This window comes from Crocuta crocuta, unplaced genomic scaffold (assembly GCF_008692635.1).
Source record: "Crocuta crocuta isolate KB4526 unplaced genomic scaffold, BGI_CrCroc_1.0 scaffold545, whole genome shotgun sequence".
NCBI lineage: Eukaryota > Metazoa > Chordata > Mammalia > Carnivora > Hyaenidae > Crocuta > Crocuta crocuta.
The window spans coordinates 210,687-232,279 of record NW_027551563.1 but is presented as its reverse complement, the minus strand read 5'-3'; the positions used below and the strand labels follow the sequence as shown (position 1 = coordinate 232,279).

General features: G+C 38.2%; 1 protein-coding gene across 1 annotated transcript in view; it reads left to right on the top strand.

Annotated features, from left to right (window-relative positions):
* Positions 1-21,593, top strand: part of ROBO1 (roundabout guidance receptor 1) — a 405,997-nt gene that overhangs the window by 366,569 nt on the left and 17,835 nt on the right. Inside the window, exons 21-25 of the mRNA XM_077750042.1 lie at positions 851-1,186; positions 3,065-3,172; positions 5,832-5,976; positions 9,462-9,710; positions 19,691-20,097. Of these exons, the coding sequence (XP_077606168.1) occupies positions 851-1,186; positions 3,065-3,172; positions 5,832-5,976; positions 9,462-9,710; positions 19,691-20,097 (1,245 nt within the window). The remainder of the gene's footprint in view (positions 1-850; positions 1,187-3,064; positions 3,173-5,831; positions 5,977-9,461; positions 9,711-19,690; positions 20,098-21,593) is intronic.

Here is a 21,593-nt window from a genome sequence, read left to right as displayed (position 1 = left end):
TTGCAGACTTTAAATAGTTCTATATATATATATATATATATATATATCAATTACTTCATTTTCTAATATTTCAACAAGGAGAAAATTAGAGGGAAATTGAAATAGTAGGCACATTCGATATTATTTCAGGCTTTCTTTGATTAAATTAGCCTGATTACTTAGGATTCATTTTGTCATCATTATTGTCATTTTATACTTCTTGGGGTGTCATTATAAAACCATGAAAAAATGATTATATAATGTCCTTCCCTACATGACCCAGAGAAGAACTAAGAAAACTGTCCTACACACTATTTACTGTCCCTTTACCCCTTTCTTCCTTATATCTTTTGAGTAGAGTTACTTCATAAAATATTAAAATCTCAGGTTCTTTCCTGTGTAGGCAGAGTGTTTTTTCCCCTTCGTTTGGATTCTCAACATATATGCTTTGTTCTGTTGCTACAAAAACAAACTAGTAGCTTCAAATAGATCAGTAACTCCAGACTAGAAAATAAAAATTTGGCACATTAAGATATTCATGTGTATATTATATAAGTGGAATTCCTATTAATGGGGTTGTTAAAAAAAAATTGCCTTAAGTTTGGTGAGTTATTTACTATGTAGCACTAGCAGAAGTTCAAAATTATCTAGCCTCTATATAATGTCTCTACGTCCTCTCTCATTTCCTCAATTTTTAATCACCTTCTTTAGAAAGGACATATGACTACTTAGCCCTTTCTCTTGATCTTATTTAAGCCCATTTTGACTTTACGTGACAATTTTACTGTGACTCACGAAGCTACTTACAAAGAAATCTAAAACGAATAATCATGCAGAATGACTTTTTCCTTTTCCTCTCCATTGCACATAGCTGATTGTATAGCAAATTATAACAACCAACTGGATAACAAACAAACAAATCTGATGCTCCCTGAGTCAACCGTTTATGGTGATGTGGACCTTAGTAACAAAATCAATGAGATGAAAACCTTCAATAGCCCAAATCTGAAGGACGGGCGTTTTGTCAATCCATCAGGGCAGCCCACTCCTTACGCCACCACCCAGCTCATCCAGTCAAACCTCAGCAACAACACGAACAATGGCAGCGGGGACTCCAGCGAGAAGCACTGGAAACCACCCGGACAGCAGAAACAAGAAGTGGCACCAATTCAGTATAACATCATGGAGCAAAACAAACTGAACAAAGGTGAAGAGCTTGGCCTTTATTCCCATCCTTTTCTCTCCTGGTCCCCCTCACCCTTCAGCACTACACGGTCCAGGATTCTCTGGGACGAGAGCAAGCGAAGTCTTCCTTTTGTGACTCACAGTTCCTGAAGTCTTTGTTTGCGAAATTTCCAGTGTCCAAGAGTTAATTAGCACAACAATAACCTCAGAAAATTGATTTTAGAATAATATATAACTATTTTCAAATGGTTTTGAGATTAATTCAAATTTAATCGTAGGTGAGGGATTGCTTGGCGCAATCTTTTATTCATAAGGCAGATGTACAACCGTCACAATACCTCACATTTTAAATAAATAGACTATCCCATTCTTTCCACTCGAGAATGGAAGATAATTGGCTCTATATGGTCATATAAACGAATGGCATTTTTATGTCAAACTGAAGACAAATAATTAAATTAAGCTTGAGCTGGAGAAGTGGTTCAATTTGTTATATTTTTCCTACCTCGTGTGGTTACTAAGACTGCTGCAATGTATGGTTTTAGAACCTACCTTTCTTGGTCGACCTGATTGAAGTCTGTCAGGATAGAACCAAAGATACGTTTAGTGTTAACTGGTAGCAGTGGAATAGTATTTTATAGCCTGAGGGGAATGTTTCTCTATTACAAAATGTGTGAGTTGGAAATAGGTATGTATTTGATTTCTTTGTAGTTCTAAGGGCTACTGGGTTAATAGCATGACTTGCAAAGTTATACCTCTAGGGGAACAAAAAAAGCATCCCCTAGTATGAATAGATCAGGGAAGTTTTGCAAAGGTGTCCAGGTAAACGACACATTTTATTGTAGATCATTAGAGCCATAGATTTATTTTCTTTAGGCTTGAGTTGTGACCATTTTCTTCAAAAAAAAGAAAAAATGCATTACAGTCAGAGCTTACAAAAAGAGAACTTTGACAAATATTCTGTTTGTTCAAGTTAGTGTTGTATATTTTAACTATAGCGTCATCCGGCTTTTTTTTTTTTTTTAGTTTTAGAAAACCACTTGATTGGCATAAAAACCCAGTTCGGTAAATATTTGTTAAGTCTTCTTACACAAGTTCATGACAAAGGCTGACAAAGACGGAGACAACTGTGTCTGAAGTCCTGTCATTTACAGCGCGAGTTACAACTATTGTTACATTACTCCTCCATCGTAGGTGGCTCTACGGTGGACTTTGGAAAGCTCTGACAGTCCTCTAAACAAATACTGCAGAGCTCTTATTTATTGTTTATACTGCTTGTAACAGACTTGGTATGTCACCTGTAATAAAGACCCTGGAATGCAACTAAACTGACAGATTATTACTCAGTACATTCCAGTAGCAAGTTTATCATTTGGATTTTTACCTTTGCCTAAGTAAGCGGAAGCACTCCTGTGGCAGATTGAGATACTCTGTTTTCTTATCATGAATATGTTTTTTATTAGATATAATCTTGCTGACAAGTTTCATGGGGTTTTTTTTTATTTAAAAAATTTTAAATGGTTTGCAGACATGATACTTTCCTGGTTTCTGAGGGTTAAAAGTATTTTGTTGTGAACATTTTTAAAGTGAAGAAGTGAAGCAATTCTGATTTCTGCCTGAGCTGATTTAAGAATATTTGAAAGAGAAGAAATAGTCCCTCATATGATTTGTTTGTGCCTATGTTTCATCTGATTTATGTAAAGGAGATGATGCAAAGAATTTGTATTTTATAAATCTTAAAGGAAAGGGGTTTATCTTTTCTTGACTTTTCTTTCTTTAGACTTGTATACAACTTAGCAAGTGATCCACATTGTAACTTGATAGCCTAATTGCTGGTAAATGACTAAGGCATCAAAGAGAAAATAAAAGCCGTTTTTTTTTTTCCATCTGAAATGTCTAGATTATCGAGCAAATGACACAATTCCTCCAACTATCCCATACAACCAGTCATACGACCAGAATACAGGAGGATCTTACAACAGTTCAGACCGGGGTAGTAGTACATCCGGTAAGTAAGGAGAATCAAAGAGAAAGTCAGTCTCTCCTTTTAAAAAGATCGTATCTTCCAAGATTATAAATTGAATGCTAATCAACTGATGTACATACACATAAGGTGTGTTTCATCACTATGTAAAATTTGAATTTTTCCAGGCATCGGTCTTATTTCTGCAATTTGAGAGACAGTACATTCACCAAACCATGATATGTCCATTTAGTAATGAAGATTAAGGCTCCTACTCTCATCCTTGTTAATGAACTTTTATAAAGCCAGGAGCATGGACTAGACTTGAAAGCCAACTGAAACTTCTTTTTTTATCCTTGGCCAAAATAAAACTAAAAACATTGGACATAAAGTTAATCTGCTAAATTTGTTACCATTTGAAACAGGCTATCAAGAACATAAAATCCAAGTACACTCGAGCAGAGTCACAAGTCTAAGAGACAATAACATGAGATCTAGAGACAATAGGAACCTGCCTCAGTTTATAGTCTCTCTGCTAACCCTCAGTTCTCGCTCCAAAGCCTCATAAAGCAATCTCCCCACTGAAGTGTGTAAGTGCCACAATGTGGCCGCTTCCCTGTGGTCTTCCTGCTGTTGCAGCTGCTTGCCAGCTGTTTGCCTGATAGGGGCTGCAGATGGGAGTCTGCTGGTCCTTAGGTCCTGTTTTTCTAATTAAAGGTGGTTCATTATTAGAACTCACATGTGGCACGTCACACCATGATGAGTCTTGACTCTTGTATGTTGCTCCAGGAGAGGGTAGAAATATCATCTCCCAATACCTGGATGGAAGTTGATGCTCGATGCTTTTAGCCAGTGTCTCTCTTCTTGTTGTGTAATGAATATGACATTTGCATTTTATCAGTTTCCCCTGACAAAGGCATGCCGATTTGGCAACTGTTAAGCCTGCATTTTGTCACTGATTGAAACTATTCCTATTTGAATTAAAGGAGCTTAGAAACACCTCTTTACCTTTTTAGATCCACTCTTATTCTACTATAAGTTGTTTCATTTTTTTTAAACAAATAAATAAAATCTCATTAAGGACTTCTGTTTTCAGGAAGTAAACCCTGAATTAACAGGAACTGTTTTAAGGATCTACTCTTGGGAAAACCATAGAAAATATTTTAATATTCAATATTTCATGCCATTTTATTTTTGAATTCTTAGCCACTTAAAGAGAAAATCATATCTTAATGGGGGGGGGACAGGATCCTATATTATTAATTTTAAATTGAGTTTCTCCATTACTTAGTTTAGAGCTTAGATATCTAGATCTTTTCTGCTACTTATTATTCACTGTATTCTGTGAATATTCAATAAAAAGATACAAACATGTATAATCTAGTGTTAATTAGGGGAAAGAATGAAGCAAGCAAATGATATGTGGGAGAGACTTGTAATTTTAGGCATCTTAGGACAGATGGAGTAGTTAGAGTAGATGTATGCCAAGAAATCAAGAGGAAGGCGCACTAGGTAAGGTCAAGTCGATGATAATTGCACAGTCATTCTGATACAGCTGAGTGGAGGAAGAGAAAACGGTCACATACATGCGGAGGCATGACAGTCATATTTTATAAATAACAGCCAGTCCCTTGGCCCATACTTGTTGCAATAACATACCAGTTCAAGAAATTCTGTCTTAACAGATGTCAGTCACTGGACTCAAAATTCCCAAGCAACTTAAAAAAAATAAGGGTCATTGAATATATGTACTAAGACCTGTTTTGTGCACCATGTAACTTGGAGCTCTTTCAGAAAGGTTAAAAATAAAAAGGCCAAGAAAATTCACTGGTATAGGGGATCATGTGAAAAAACAATGATAAGCTCATCATCTATAATTTCCATAAGAATCTAAAATGAATCATATTAGAGGAGAAAGATAAAGATTATTTTATCCCCAAATATCTTTTGACCCGAAATTATTGAAAAATGAATACAATGTACATTTACCTGTATTTAAAGAATATGTCAAATCTAAAATCAGAACGTGGGGCACTTGAATAATTGGGCCATTTCAAACTACTGTAAATCTTCAAGCAACATCATTTTACTATAAGCCATAATTTTATAGAAAATGTGGCTAAAAACATGTCTGTCCTTTCTAAAAATCATTTCTCTGCTTCTTTCGTTGTTAGTTATATTAGTTCTTCCAGCAATAATTTTCATCTGCACCTGCCTTTCTGACAAAACCTAGTAATTTTATTGTGCCTAAAACATTTCGATGGACAAGTACAAATTATATATATTCAGTGATTTAATGCAACGGTGAAAGTCTAATAGATCGTATCTGTTTCATATTGTATTTTAGGTTCCAGCAATTAAATAATAGAAAGGCACTTCAGAAAATATGTCTACAGCTCATTTGTTTTAGGTGATAATCCATAATGCAATTAATTGCTGTAAGAAGATCACTATTAATGATATGACTTGTAAAATTCATTTACGGCTTTATTGCTTTTTTGCTATTTATTTTGCAGTTAAACCTGGCAATACTTTGCATGTTCTATTGTGTAAAGTTCTGTTAAGATTAATGAAGAAAAGTGTATTTATCTGCTTATCCATAGATGAATTATAAGATCCTATTTACTGGAAATAATTCACCTGTGGTTAACAGAAAAATCTTAAAGGCCGAAAGTAAAAGACTTGGGTTTTATTTCTTTTCAAGGGAGTCAAGGGCACAAGAAAGGGGCACGGACACCCAAAGTCGCAAAACAGGGTGGCATGAACTGGGCAGACCTGCTTCCTCCTCCCCCCGCACACCCTCCTCCTCACAGCAACAGCGAAGAGTACAGTATTTCTGTAGATGAAAGGTAAGAAGAATTTCAGAACAGATGTAAGTGGAATGGTATCATTCTTTAAACCCATAGTAAGTAATTATTAAACTAGATCCCCAAGGGGAGGCATCGCTAAGGTCCGGGAACATTTGTCTCTGGAGAAAACAATGTTACTATGTCAGCAGGGCTTGAAAAACATCCTCAGTGCTGCCAAAGAAAGAAAAACAAATTTATGCCCTCGAAGTTTCTTTTGGAGCTAATAATCATGAATCATGAACGTACCCACATGTACCATGTGCATATATCTTTACATTATATACATGCGATGTGCATATATAATCATGAATGTATAGATATAGAAGATCACATACATATATATCATGATATCCAGAGTCATATTCATGATATTATGATGTCTAAATATCAGAATTTCTGTTGCATATTCTTGAATTTCTATAAAACAAATGGGTGAATGTATACGACAGCTGAGGTATCCTGAAAAATTTTGTTCATTCTTAGATACTATCACATTGTGTTGAAAACTGGGAACTTAAACTCACTGAATTGTCTGTCACAAGGTTTTAACAAGTGTAAATAATCATAGGACAGGAATAAGAAAGTGAGTGTGCTTTGCTCTCACTGCAGATTCTGTAGAACTGGACATAATTCCTCCCAACAAAGTAAAGCAGGTGCCTCACTCGTATAGTCAATGGAAGAGGACTCACTTGACATAGAGAATTAGCAAAAATATGAAATCTACCTGAAAATAGTCTTTTTAGTGACTACTGTAAATATAAAGATACGGTTCTTTCATTCTGCACAAAATAATAGTTTTTACTCTTCCAAGTGTGCCAAGGAACAAAGCCTCTGTACCTTTGTTTTTCCAGTCATTTAATTAGTGAATACGGAGCCATTGCTCCTAGGGGAAATACAGGGATAGGTTCCTGCAAGTCCCTGGTCATGCATTTTTGTCATCTGATCCATCCATAATCTTGTTTTATGTGTGTTTTTGTTTCAAGACACCTTATGTAACATGTATCGTTGATTCATTTACATGGAACTCCCAGCCAATAGCGCTGTAGGTCCTTTCTGGGTAAAGCTTATCCAATGTACATATTTTCTCTGTTAGGGCACGTCATAGCCTTTTGCTCTTAGGAATACTAGATCACACTAAAGCACTCTACTTCAGGCTACTTTAAACAGGGAGATTATCAATATACAGCAAAAAGTTGAGAGTAATGTGGCACAGTATAGACTGTGGAAAGGATGCTCGTTACAGTTTGAAAACTGAAACAAGGACGTAGAGTGACTCAGGTTTTTCACATGAGTATTGACTTGGGGTTGCAAATAAATTTTAGCAAGTAGGTGACTTTACAAGTATGGAATCTACAAAAAAATGAGGATTGACTATTTTTTTAAATTCCTTTTCTAGGCTATATTAACAACATTTATTGCTATTTTAGCCCACCATAAAATGGATTAAAATGAAATAAGTGGATATAGTTTTCTTAAAGCCTGTGAGAGGCATTGGTGCCCCAAAGGGAGAGACTGATTGTAAGTGGGAAGAATGGAGGTTTCCTGATCTGCTGGCTTTGTTCTTGACTTGGACAAATGATACGGTTGTTGATCAAGAGGAAGGGTTTTGTGGGCACTGTGACCACACGGAGATGTGGTCCCCTGGAGGACAAAGATGAAACAATTGGACGCAGGGAGAGGAAGCTGGGAAGGCAAGCGTAAGCCAGATTACAGGTACTCGAGTGTCTTGTTTAGGTATTAGTATTTTTCTCTCTAGTCAATTAGAGAGCCATTTATTATGGAGCAGCAAATGAATGATCTGAGAGTGATGTATATTATAATAAAGTAATTTTGGAAGCAATGTGGGACTCAGAAGGACAGGCAAGGAGATTGATTAAAAGGCTATTTCTGGGAGCGCCTGGGTGGCTTAGTCGGTTAAGCGTCCGACTTTCGCTTAGGTCATGATCTCGCGGTTCGTGGGTTCGGGCCCCGCGTCGGGCTCTGTGCTGACTGCCAGCTCAGAGCCTGGAGCCTGTGACTCCCTCTCTCTCTGACCCTCCCCTGCTCATGCTGTCTCTCTCTCTCTCTCCTAGAAATAAATAAAAAAAAACCTTAAAAATTTTTTTTTANCCCCGCGTCGGGCTCTGTGCTGACTGCCAGCTCAGAGCCTGGAGCCTGTGACTCCCTCTCTCTCTGACCCTCCCCTGCTCATGCTGTCTCTCTCTCTCTCTCCTAGAAATAAATAAAAAAAACCTTAAAAAATTTTTTTTTTAAAAAGGCTATTTCTATAGCACATACAGCAGATTTTAGAAAGGTAATAGATTCTGGTGATTCTTAGAAATGAAACAGATGAACCAGGGAACAGTTGAAGGTAGAAGAGAGAGAGGAAGAAGTCAAGATGGCTACAAGATTTCTTTTTTCCAGGCATGAACAAATTACTGTTACTTGTTGAGACAGGAAACCTAGAAAAAAGTGTCAAAGGGAGGTAGTGGGATTGGTAAAATAAAGGAAGATACAAAGAAATCGTTTTAGGAGCGTCATGTTTCCGGAGTTCAGGTGAACAAGGCAGTTGGTGGAGAATGAATGAAATAGAGGGGTAGCATCAACACAGTTTATATAATGCAGTAAATTACTGCCATTCGAATCAATAACCATTTGCCCTGGGGTGGGAGAGAAGAGAAAGACATGAATGTTTCCCAGATCCATCTAGAGTTAACACACAGCTCTAGCAGAGGAGTAGTGGGGCATTTTATTGTTTATTGACTATTTTATTTATTGTGTTTTTTATTCAACATCTTAAATGCAAGCGAACGTTTTGTGCTCAACTGAAGCAGTAGTGATGTACCATAATTTCAGAGAAAAGGTGGATTTTCAGGAAAGGATTTTTCAAGCGTAGTTTTTCTCAGAGGTTAACATACCATCTCTGAGCCATCTGCAGAACCACCGCGATCTTAGAAATCAGGTTGAAGTAGGGGCATAAAATAAGTAAAGCACATTTAGGTAGTAGTAAGTTAAACTACATTAAAGAGATTTCTTTATGGCATGACTTCTCAAAGCCTATAATATGCTAATGCAAGCTGTAGTCACCCAGAGAGAAAATATTATATGTAGCATTCACAAACCTTTGTGATAGTGAACTAATGCTTTTCTTAATGTTTATTTATTTTTGAGAGAGAGACAGAGCACGAGTTGGAGGGGGAGGAGCAGAGAGAGAGGGAGACACAAAATCCAAAGCAAACTCCAGGCTTCTAAGCTGTCAGCTCAGAGCCCAATGCGGGGCTCAAACCCAAGAACTGTGAGATCATGACGGGAGCTGAAGCCGGTCGTTCAACCAACTGAGCCACCTAGGTGCCCCATGACCTGCTTTTTTAACGATACTCCCTTAACATGGGTCAGAACTTTCAGATTAAAAAAAAAATTTTGACGCTGACCATTCCACTAACTATACAAATAATTCCTTTAAATAGCCTGCAGTAACTCTAAGTGTGCTTATGACTTTTTTTTAGCTATGACCAAGAAATGCCGTGTCCCGTGCCACCAGCCAGGATGTATCTGCAACAGGATGAGCTGGAAGAGGAGGAAGACGAACGAGGCCCCACGCCCCCTGTGCGGGGGGCAGCTTCTTCCCCAGCTGCTGTGTCTTACAGCCATCAGTCCACTGCCACGCTGACCCCGTCTCCACAAGAAGAACTCCAGCCCATGTTACAGGATTGCCCGGAGGAGATCGGCCACGTGCAACACCAGCCCGATAGGAGGTACATCGTCACTAGCCTTTTGCTGACAAATCAGAGAATTTCCACTCTTAAGTGGCATTTGGAGAATGCTATTATGTGGAGTAATTTCCATGTCACATAGCCCTTTTTCCAGTACCATCATGTAGTAAAGCCCCAGTAATTAACATATCAAGTAGTCGTGTTGACCAGAACATTAGATTAATTGATCCCAGTGAACTTGCAACCATAAAATAATGTGCGTTGCTACTCACCCACTTATGATAATTGCATTCGTAAACACATGGAGATCATGTGGTATATATATGGCTTGCTACTCTTAGAGCATTTTATTGATGATGCCTGGTTTTGCATTTTAGTTTTCCTTATGCATGGGTAAGTCACTGCTTTGGTCTGTGGAAAGATTTTCTCCCATCTTTTTTTTAAATTGTTTTAATGTTTTATTTATTTCTGATAGAGAGAGAAAGAGAGACAACATGAGCAGGGGAGGGTCAGAGAGAGAGGGAGATACAGAATCTGAACAGGCTTCAGGCTCTGAGCTGGCTGTCAGCACAGAGCCTGACGCAGGGCTTGAACCCACAAACCGTGAGATCATGACCTGAGCTGAAGTCAGACACTTAACCGACTGAGCCACCCAGGCACCCCTTCTCCCATCTTTTTATTTATTTTTTTAAATTTTTTAAATGTTTTTATTTGTGTGTGTGAGAGAGAGAGACAGTGTGAGCAATGGGGAGGGTCAGAGAGAGAGGAAGATACAGAATCTGAAGCAGCCTCTAGGCTCTGAGCTAGCTGTCAGCACGGAGCTTGATGCAGGACTCAAACCCGCAAACCGTGGGATCATGACCTGAGGCGAAGTCAAACGCTTAACCGACTGAGCCACCCAGGTGCCCCTCTCCCATCTTTTTAACTTAAGTCTGCGGAATGATGCATGCCCTCCTCGCTGTTATGTTGCAAAAGGAGTTTGGTATATTCATTTTGCTGTGGCCCTAGGTACATTTATTTTGGTTGAAGTATTAAGTTGGAGTCCTTTTGTCCAGTTTACTCAATTGTCTGTGTGTGTGTGTGTGTGTGTGTGTGTGTGTGTGTGTGTTGGATTTTTTTTTAGCCAAAAATTCAGCATTGCCAACCAATACATTTTTGTTACACACAAATAAATACTTCACTTGTCATTTCTACCACATAAAAACTACTACCACATCATGTTAGCTCCTCTCATTGTTGATGATTTTGTTTGTACTATTTCATTACCCCTGAGACATTATATTTCACACACACACACACACACACACACACACACACACGAAACTTTCTGTATTTCCAACATCATTTGAAACTAAGTATGTTATTTGCCTTAGAAGACCGTCCTTCAATTTACTTGAATAAATAATGCATCCTGATTTATACTGCTTGAATTCTGTAGATTAAAATAGAATTTGCAATGTTTATTAATTATTCTATCAGTAAGAGGTTCTTACCAAATTCAAATCACACACTCTCTAAAATGAAGGAGGTAGTTAAGCCTTCTTCTGTGTGACAAGGGGGAACTGGGATTGCCATACATTTACCTTTAATAGTGTTAACCCTTGAAACCTCATGGAGAATGAGAACAAATAGGACATCTCTTTCCCTGTTAAGGTCACAGACCGTCTCCACTGCTCCTATTTGAAGCATATGAGAGGCTAATAGAGGCGCTGTGTTCTGAAATCTCTCAGCATTCTCCTTTCATTCTCTCAGATCACGTATTTCCCCACCATTCCCCTCTGTGTTGTAAGTGGCACACAGTAGCTTCTTCCTGGTAAGCTCCTTCTTTGTGTTCATATTATCCTCTCCACCTTCCTAAAATCAATCAAAATCAGTGCACCTTTTATGCATCCTGATTTTCCAGCTTCTTCCTCTTCAGTGTGTTCTTCTTTCATGTCACTGTTAATCCTACTACTTTTAAATGTTCCTTTTTTGTAGCTTCCTATTCTAGTTATCTGCTCTCCTCCTCTTCTACTCGATAGGGCCATGCAGTGGACTCTGCTTACTCATTCTGACCCACACTTCAGCCCACTGCATTCTGACTCCTACCATTTTGCTTCCATTAGTCTACAGACAGTAACCTACTAATGGTCAGTCTAAAGACTTGTCCATCTTGGGGACACCTGGGTGGCTAAGTTGATTAAGCGTTGGTCTCTTGACTTTGACTCTGGTCGTGGTCTCACAGTTAGTGGGATCAAGCCCTGTGTTGGGCTCTGTGCTGACTGCATGGATCCTGCTCAGGATTTTCTCTCTCCCTCTCTCTCTGCCCCTCCGTCTCCATCTCTTTCAATAAGTAAGTAAATAATCATTTTAAAAAAAGACTTGTCCATCTTTAACATGTATAAGCTTTCTGCAGTGTTGACAAATTTATAAGTTGTTGTGGGACTCAAAATGAGATGTTTGTAAAGAATCTGAAGATACTAGTTTTCTACTGTCCTCACCTTTATGCCATCACCTCATTGCTTGGTTGAACAATTACTTATATTCTGATGGCTTTCAACTTTATTTAGCCAGCCCACCCTTTTTCCTGAGCACCACAATGATATTTTCATTTGGAGATCTCACACTACACTTGTTCCGGACCAAGTTCTTCATTCTTTGCCCTTGACCTTTCAAACTTGTTCTATCTTTTGTTGGCTATCCTGTTTAGAATCATTAATCCTTATTTATTTGACTCACATATTAAAAATAAAGTAGCCAAAGATCACAAAAAATGTGTCATTTTTAGACCAGCTGAATTATCCTGTTGTTTAATTTTTTTCTCCTATCTTCCTACCATTCCGTAAGTTAAATCATTCACAATCCCTTCGTTTCTGGCTTCAAAATATCTTTTGCTTTTGTTCCTTTGTTTTCATTCCAGTAGCTGCTAAGGCAGGCCCACCATCCCAATCCCTTGAAGTTCTGCCATAATTCCTGAACTGATGTGCACTTTTCTTCTGTCTCCTCTTTTCTGTTCACCCGCCGCAGTATCTTTCTTTACACACCACAAGTCTGGTAATGAAACCCCACATTTAGAGTCAAGTCTTGCTGTTTAAGCCCAGTGGTCAGAGCCTTTCCCAGTCCCTCCCCTTTACTTACCTCTTCCCTCACAGTCTCCATACACCTTCTTTTCTAATTACTTTGTTTGAAATTCCCTGAATTTGCATTATTAACCAACATCTGGTCAGCATTGCCACTTCCTGGCCAAGAGAGGGCTGCTCTGAAGCCGACAGAAGAGAGAGATCACGCTTGCCTCTCATGGCCATCACCAAAATTTTTAGCGTCCTCACTAGGCACACATGTGTTAGCAAGTGCTGTTTCCTTGACTGCCTGGGCAAGCGCTTCTCATCCTTCCAGACCCTATTAAAATTCATCCCGTCTGTGAAACTTTCATCTGGCCACCTGGCAAAAATCAACCGATTGTTTTCTCTTTACAACGGCCTGTTCGCAGCTCTGCAACCACGCTAATCAGTTTTCATGTTGCATTAGGGTTTGCTATTGGTATGTTTTGCTATTTAAATTAAAAACTCTCTGAGGGCAGAGCTCATGTCTCACTCATGTCATTGAGATTCTACAAAGCTTACCTCAGTAAGTGTTTGATGAAAGGAGTCTGATGCCACAGGACACCTAGAGTTGACTTACCCCCTGCTGCATTAGGGGGATGAAAACTTATACGAATTCAAAATGAATATGCATAATTGGCAAATGTGTTGGTTACCTGCACTTAAAATCTTATTTCATTAGATCCAGCCTTTTTGAAATGACGATTTTCAGCCTCTGAAGGTATTAAGAATTTCATTTTCAGGATTGTGATTGGATGCTATAACATCTGGATGCTAATAAGAAGTAGGTGTAGCCCATTAAACAATAGTAACAAAAAATTATTATTGCTCGTTGATGATACAATATATTCTACATGTTTACTATAGAAATATTTGAAAATACAGATAAACAAAATGAAAACACAAAAGTGCCAATGATCTGCGTAGTCAGTGGTCACTGTTAAGACCTCAGTAAAGATCTTTTCAGTCTCTCATCTCTGTATATACCTACATTGCATTGAATTTGTGATATGCCCATACTATTTTATAAGCTATTCTTTTTACAGAATGGTGTATTTTTTCCACATCAATAGCTTTTTACTTAGGTATTCATATTAGACAAAAGCATACTGTGATTTACTTAAACAAATCCTTAACATTGGAATTTCAGTTACGTCTACATTTTTGATCCAATGCTGTAATTCTCATCTCTAGTTAAGTCTTTGAGTAAAGCCTCCTCTCAAACCCTTGACCTATCCGGATGCCTGCCCCATCAGCAGATGGCTTCTGTTTCTCATCATCCTTCCACTCCCCTAATGATGTACTCGTTAAAGATAGATAGCTATTTCTCTACAGATTTCATTCTGAGCATCAGACCCTTATATCCAAGTACTCGTTCCTATAGATTTCAGCTGCTTAAATATCACTCAGAACAATGCACATATCTCCAGCCATGAAGGCACTTTCCTGCCTCCAACAGCCATTTTCTCTCGCCTATATTACTGTAATGGTCCATAAGTGGTCTTGTTGCCTTTAGCCTTGCCCCTTCTTCAATCTAATCTTCCTGCTGCAGACTGTGCAAAGGTTTTTTCCTAAAATGCAGCACTGATCAAGTCTCTCCATAGCTTAAAATCGCTCAATGGTTTCCCATTTCCCTTAGAATAAAGGCAAGATTCCTTAATGTAGCAATCAAAGCCCTTTGTGATCTGACCCCTGCATGCCTTACCATCCTTATTCATTGCCACTCACCTCTTCTCTGTTCATGGTGCCTTCACTGTAAGTTTCTTCTAGTTCCTGGAATGATCAGTGTTCTCACCCACTTTGAGGTCTTTCCACATGCCATCCTGTTTCCGAGAACACCATTATCGCCACTCCTTTTTGGAACTAACACTTATGTATCTTTGAGATCCAAGATCCAAAGAATCTTTTTCTAATGTCCCAACTCCGAGATAGGAGGCAATTCCATGTGTTTCCACAACACCTTAGACATCCTCTGTTTGAGGATACTGCATTATCAATGCACACTTAATTGTTTGTCTCCTTTATTCAATTAGAAGTCCCTTCAGACGAAGAACAAATCTATTTATTTAGCTGAATTTCTAACATGGTGCTTGACTTCCTCTCTATTGCTGCCTAACAAACTACTGTAAAGCTTAGTTACCTAAAACAACCATTTTATTTTCCTCACAATTCTATGAATCAGGAATTCAAAAAGGATTCATGCAGGCAATTCATCTCTAATCCATGTGGCTTCCTTTGGTCTGTTGAGGAAGAAGATTTACCTCTAGTTTCTCTACTCATGTGTCTACTGTCTCAATTCTCTGTGGCTTCTCTCTGTCTCCACCTCAGGTCTCATCTATTACAGTCTCTTCAGTCACAGACCAGGCTCCTTATAACATGGGGATCTCAGGGTCATGGCACATCTTACATGACAGTAGCCTTCCAAGAAGGCAGGAGGAGGAAGTTTCCAGGCTAGTTAAGAGCCACACTCAGAACTGACATAATTCCCTTTTGCTGTATTCCATTGGTCAGAGCAGTCACAGGGTCCGCTCGGCTTCAGGAGTATAGAACTAAATTCCCTCTCTGGATGGGAAAGTGGTGAATCTCATCCCAGAAGAGCATTTGGAATGGGAGATATTATCATTGGCATCATTGCAAAATATACTCTGCTGTGGCCTGAAATATCATTAGGTCTATTAAGTATGTATGCCTTAAAATCATGTCCTTTTATGACTTGAGCATAAAGCATTCCCCAAGCTCTTTTTGCTTATGATTCCTTTGGTCTCAGAAGCTAGTAGTCCTCACCATAATAGGGGTAGAGTGAATGTTTAAGGAATGAATTTATTTTTTTACTGTTATGCTTATTGATTAAGGGCATAAATAAACAGTATGGTATATATTAATAAGAAATTACTGAACCAAAGCCATTATATCACTGCTACATTTAAATAAACATTTCAGACTTGCTTTGATATGGAGATTGCAATTCTGGCATTCCAACGAGCTTGTAGATATTCTCTTCTTGTCTAAAACTAGGTAAACTAGGTGACCAGCATAATAGTAATCTTTTTTCTCCCTTTTCAGACAGAAACTATGAAGATCGTGTAATTAAACTTATGTGTATATATTGTTTCAAAAAGTGTCTGGCGCTCCTGAGTTTACGGTAGCTGATTTTTAGGAAGAAAATTCTTGAAAAGTAAAAGTAATTTTCAGGCATGGGCTAAGAGACTTACTCATGTTTTACTAATATAGACAAACTGAATATGATACATTTGGAAAGAAAAGACCATAAAAAGGCAAAGGAAAACTAAATGTCTTGTCCATCTACAAACTGGATAATGGTTAATTCTACAGAGTATTAAAGCCACAACCAGTTTTAGAAAACAGCTCAAAAGTATACATTTCCCCTTTTGTCTTTTGCCTGGCAAATTGTATGTGGTAAACTATATAAACACCTGCTTTCGTAAATTAATAGCATTGTTCCTGTCTTCTCTTGAACATGGTTATGAAGACATCATTTCTACAGGAGCCTAGAGTGTTGTGATTTGCAGTCATATACTTGTACATTATTTCAGAAGATGTTGAAACCCCTCAGGGAGAAAAATCTAGAGGGTTGAGGTTCATTTGTGGCAAGTCCCACTTGAGTGCAGCATCTTGAAATAGCTTTTTGTTTTCAAATAGAATATATTGCATATTTCAAACTGTACATGTTTATCACACATTCCCTGGGCTTGCCTTATTTACAGATGGTCTGAATAAATTTTTCTGTCTTTCCTCAGCATTTGCACAGGGATAGTAGTTAAAAGCCAGCCCTTGTTTAACATGGAGATGCTTTTGCTTTACAGAATGTGAATTATCCAAATACAACAATACTGGCTTCCTTTCATAGTGAAATTGGCTGTTCTACATCCCTTTATTGATGGTCAGAATAGTCCCCTTTGTGCTAGAAAGTCTTACATGTCCTTTAAAAAAGGAGATTCTTGAGGTATTTTGGATGTGCATGCTGACAAAGACTGTAAATTGACTTGTAAGTATGGTATTTTATTGCAGTCCAAATTAAACAAAGGTTTTCCTCTTATGTGTACAGCACAGTCCATACTGAAATAATTATCCATTTTAATCTCTTAAATGACTTCAGCTTTGGCATATTCTCCATATTTCTTTCATTGCCGCACATAGACGCATTAGAAACCACCCAGCATTTTTTTTTTAAAAACAGCACATTAAAGAACTGCGTGTATGTGTGTGTGTGTATATATATATACATATATATATATGTATATGGGTAAATTATTATGTTATGCATTGCATGTACATATATGCATACATGTGTGTATATGTGCTTGTGTATGGAATAACACAATTCATTGAAGGAAGGTCATAACCTGGGAAATGAAATAAATTCTGTATTTGATATATACTAGTGGTGGGAACTCTGGCAAGGTCTTTAATTTTTCTGAATTTCAGTATCCTCATCTGTAAAATGATTATAAAAACAGTACCTTGGAAAGCTGTTGTAAGGATCAAATGAGTTGGGGCGCCTGAATGGCTTAGTTGGTTAAGTACCCGACTCTTGTTGATTTCAGCTCAGGTCATGATTTCACTGTTCGTGAGTTCAAGGTCTGCATCAGACTCTGTGCTGACAGAATGGAGTCTGCTTGGGATATTCTCTCTCTCTCTCTCTCTCCCTCCCTCCTTCCCTCCCTCTCTCCCTCCCTCTCCCCCTCCCCCTCTTTGCTTCTCCCCTACTCGCTCTCTTTCTCTCTTTCTCAAAATAAATAATAAACATTAAAAACAGAATCAAATGAGTTAATATTGTAAAATATACTTAGTTACAAAGTAAATACTCAATAAATTATAGTATTTTAGTAATCATTTTTAATGCTTTCTATTTGTGTTAACAAAACATGTTTATTGCAGTGTCTCAGTTTAGTGAATTAAAAAGCACAAGATGTTTTTCTTTGAGCCTCAGCCATCTCATTCTCAGAACTGCTTTATTGAACATCCCTTTTCTTCACTACAGTAGGCCCCTTAGATTTTGACCAGATCTGGCTTTGTTTGTATGCTTTTTTTTTTTTTTCATTTAAGACCCAATCCTATTATTTTCTTAAAATTTTAATTCCAGTGTAGTTAACATACAATGCTACATTACATTACAGTTTCAGGTGTATAATATAGTGGTATAGCAGTTCTATACATTACTCAGCACTTTTCATCGACAAGCACCCTCCTTAGTCCCCATCACCTATTTCATCCATCCCCCACCCACTTTCCCTTTGCTAACCATCTGTTTGTTCTCTGTAGTTGAGAGTCTGTCTTTTGGTTTGAGTCTTTTATTTCCTTTAGTCATGGTTCGGTTTCTGTTTTTTCCTTTAAATTCCAATTCTGTTAATTAAAACTATAATCGTACACTTGCAGACATCCTTTGCAGATAGTATCTGTCTGTGGTTATGGCGCATGGAGTGAGAAGGCATTCCTGCTTTTAATCACTTTTGTGCTCTTCTGTCTTTGGGATCCATTCTCCTAAAATGGTAAAGCAAGGAAGAGGGAGCTCAAAAAGGGGCAAGGTAGATGAAGATCCAGTCTTCTCCTTGGTTCGCTCCAATGAGTATTCTCTGTCATCTGGCTTGTGAGTGTTGTAAGGATGGTGAGGGACATGGGCTGGCACCAACTTACTCGCTGATGAAGGACTCAGTCCTGGGCAGCATCTCTAGGCATTGGTAGTCCCTGAACAATTTAGCCACATCTTCAGGTGGGTTACGAGCCAGTGGCATTCATGCTGTACCTTTCCTAGCCTCCTGAACCATGGAGGTGACCAGATGACACTTGACCCTGATCTTCCACTCCTCTAGTGCTTCTGCTCAGGTTGGCAGGCTTGTGTGGAATCTATCTCCGTACTTCTCAAAGCCACAGAATTTGAAAAAGCATTGTTATGACCCTTCTAAATGACATTGCCCCTTGTGTCGTCTCTTTAACCTTGCTTAGAGAGCCTTGGGACTGTTGAGTAAGTCACTAAGCAGTCGTTCAACTAAAATCACTACATGGCTTTCTTTTTGTCAGACGCTTTCCTAAATTAGGAATTAAATCTCTCAGCATTCTCCCCCCATTGCGAATAACTCTTCCACAAATCTCACTTCCCTGAAGTCAGAACACCCTCTGTCCTGTCAGTCATCTTATACTCACAGGGGGTGATGGTGTCGGATGGTGGTTGGTGGGCTGCTATTACCTGATGGTGTTCTCCATACCTGGGGGGAGGTGACTGAAAGTAGTCATTGCTAACTGTGTGAACTTGAATTGTAGAATACCACTCACATTGTCCTCAGCTTCGGTCCTTGACTAATTCCAGGGTATCAAGAAAAATGCCTTTAAGTTAACAGATTGGTGGAATAATGGTGAACGTGAGAGTCTTGAAAATAGCTAATACCTTTGGTATGTAATTCAGAGAAAAATGCTCTTGGCACACATAGCCTTTTATTTTAATAGAATCTAAAGGAAATTGTCATATGCTGAATGTGTAATTATTCCATCCTATGAAATTCTACTCTCTGTAGTCAGAACAAATGAGTCCATTTGCTTGGAATGGTAGGAGTGGAAATGAAGAAAAGGGAAAGAAGCATGTTTATGGAGCAGTCTGTTTCAGAACTGATGTCCGTTGTCTTTGGTAATAATAATCTATCAGTAGTATTCAATAAACTTGAAGACAAGTACATGGGCATATATTTCCAAAGAATGTTTTACTTCTCCTTTTTTAATCGAATATAATCCAAAAGATAAAACATAAGGAGACGTGGAGGTAGCTGAGTATATTCTGTTAAAGTTGAATTTAAAGGAAGCCCAGCTTGGTTAAATTAGCTTCACAGAAGCAAAGATCAAGTCAGTGTACTTGTGAATTTCTTGGTTTATATATTTTGTGTATGCCGTAATGACGAGCTGAGCCAAACCTGTTTATTCATCTTCCCGCAGACGGCAGCCTGTGAGTCCCCCTCCACCCCCACGACCGATTTCCCCGCCGCATACCTATGGCTACATTTCAGGACCGCTTGTCTCGGATATGGATACGGACGCGCCAGAAGAGGAAGAAGATGAAGCAGACATGGAAGTGGCCAAGATGCAGACCAGACGGCTTTTGTTACGCGGGCTCGAGCAGACCCCAGCCTCCAGTGTGGGGGACCTCGAGAGCTCTGTCACTGGGTCCATGATCAATGGCTGGGGCTCAGCCTCAGAGGAGGACAACATTTCCAGTGGACGCTCCAGTGTTAGTTCTTCTGACGGCTCCTTCTTCACCGATGCCGATTTCGCCCAGGCAGTGGCGGCAGCAGCAGAGTATGCGGGGCTCAAAGTGGCGCGTCGTCAAATGCAGGATGCCGCTGGTAAGTTGTGTGCTTTCCGTCAAACTGGAAAAGGAAACTCGGTATGTGTGTGCCACTTGATAATTATCACCTGTGATCTTGTGCCTGATGTGAAATGCAACTATGACGACCGGCTTTTATTTGCTGGCTGAGGAAACTAAGTTCCAAGAATATGATGTACCTTAGTTGTTCCCTTTCTCCTGACAAGGCTTTTTAACTCTTCTAGTTTATTTTTATTTAATAAATCCTATATGTGAGTGGCATTACCTGGGAGGTCCTTGTTTTTACAGACGTCATAGCAGATAAGTATACAGTTTCTTTAGGTGTGCCTATAGTCAGCTGAGGTTTGTGGTACATGATTTTTTAAGGTACAGAAAGCAACCAAAATAAAATTCATTGTGATAGTTCTCTTATTATCTAGGAGAAATAAATAAATATCCAGAGGGGGACACGCAACCATTGGAAAATGGGCTGTTTCTCCTTAACCCCCATGCTCAGTTAGAATATTAATTTAATGAGGAAGATAGAAAGATATGTGTAATATGCATCTATTTTCAAACATGGATGTTTCATATTTAAGGTAAACATTTTTACTCTAATAACTTGGAGATAAAGTTAATACAAATGCTCATGTATTTTTCTGTTTTTTTTTTCCCTTGTCAGTAGCCTATTTACAATTATCATATATCTATTCTTATGTTTTAACCCAATTCTATGTATCTTCTACTGCCAACCTTGAGTAAATAATATGAAAAAGAATTTAGATTTAAGTCAAACATTTATCATATGACATTTATCTCCGTAGAATGGAATATATACATATATATACATATTTTACATTCATACACACATTCTGTGTATATGAATTTCTGGTAGCCAAAAAAATATAAATATTAGAGTAAAATAATGTGGCCAACCAAACACATTTCAGGGAAATAAACGACTATCACAGAACGTCAGTAATTGCTATCTTGTTGTGTTGTTTTCTTTTTCTTAATTTAGTAACTATCGCAGTGGTACTTTGTCTTGTTCTCTTCAGATACTGGATTGGTCATTTTTTTTTAATCATTTGCTGAATGTATTTGGAGAAAATAAGGTTATTTCTATATGTTATTTATCAAAAATGTTTTGTGGGGGAAAAAGTCTAATGATTGATACCTTTCAACCTTTTTTTGTAGAACATAAATGTATTTCAGCCTTGCCAATATTTTACAAAATTCAACCAAATTTCCCTCTTCCCCTCATTATCTGCTAAGTATAATAAAATAACTATCTATACCTACCTATCCTCCTTAATAAATAATATCTAACTGTATACGTAGCTTTTATTTCTCCATTTTTTGTAATCCTCTATAAAAAGTAAGAAAGTGAAATTAAGCATCTCAAACTACTGCTTTCAGATTGCATTAAGGGTGAGTTTCAGTTAATTAAATCAACAAAACATAGAAACAACATCGAAAATTCATCTGTAAAACACCTTATGCCTCAGGGTCTATGAGCAGTAGACGGCTTTACAC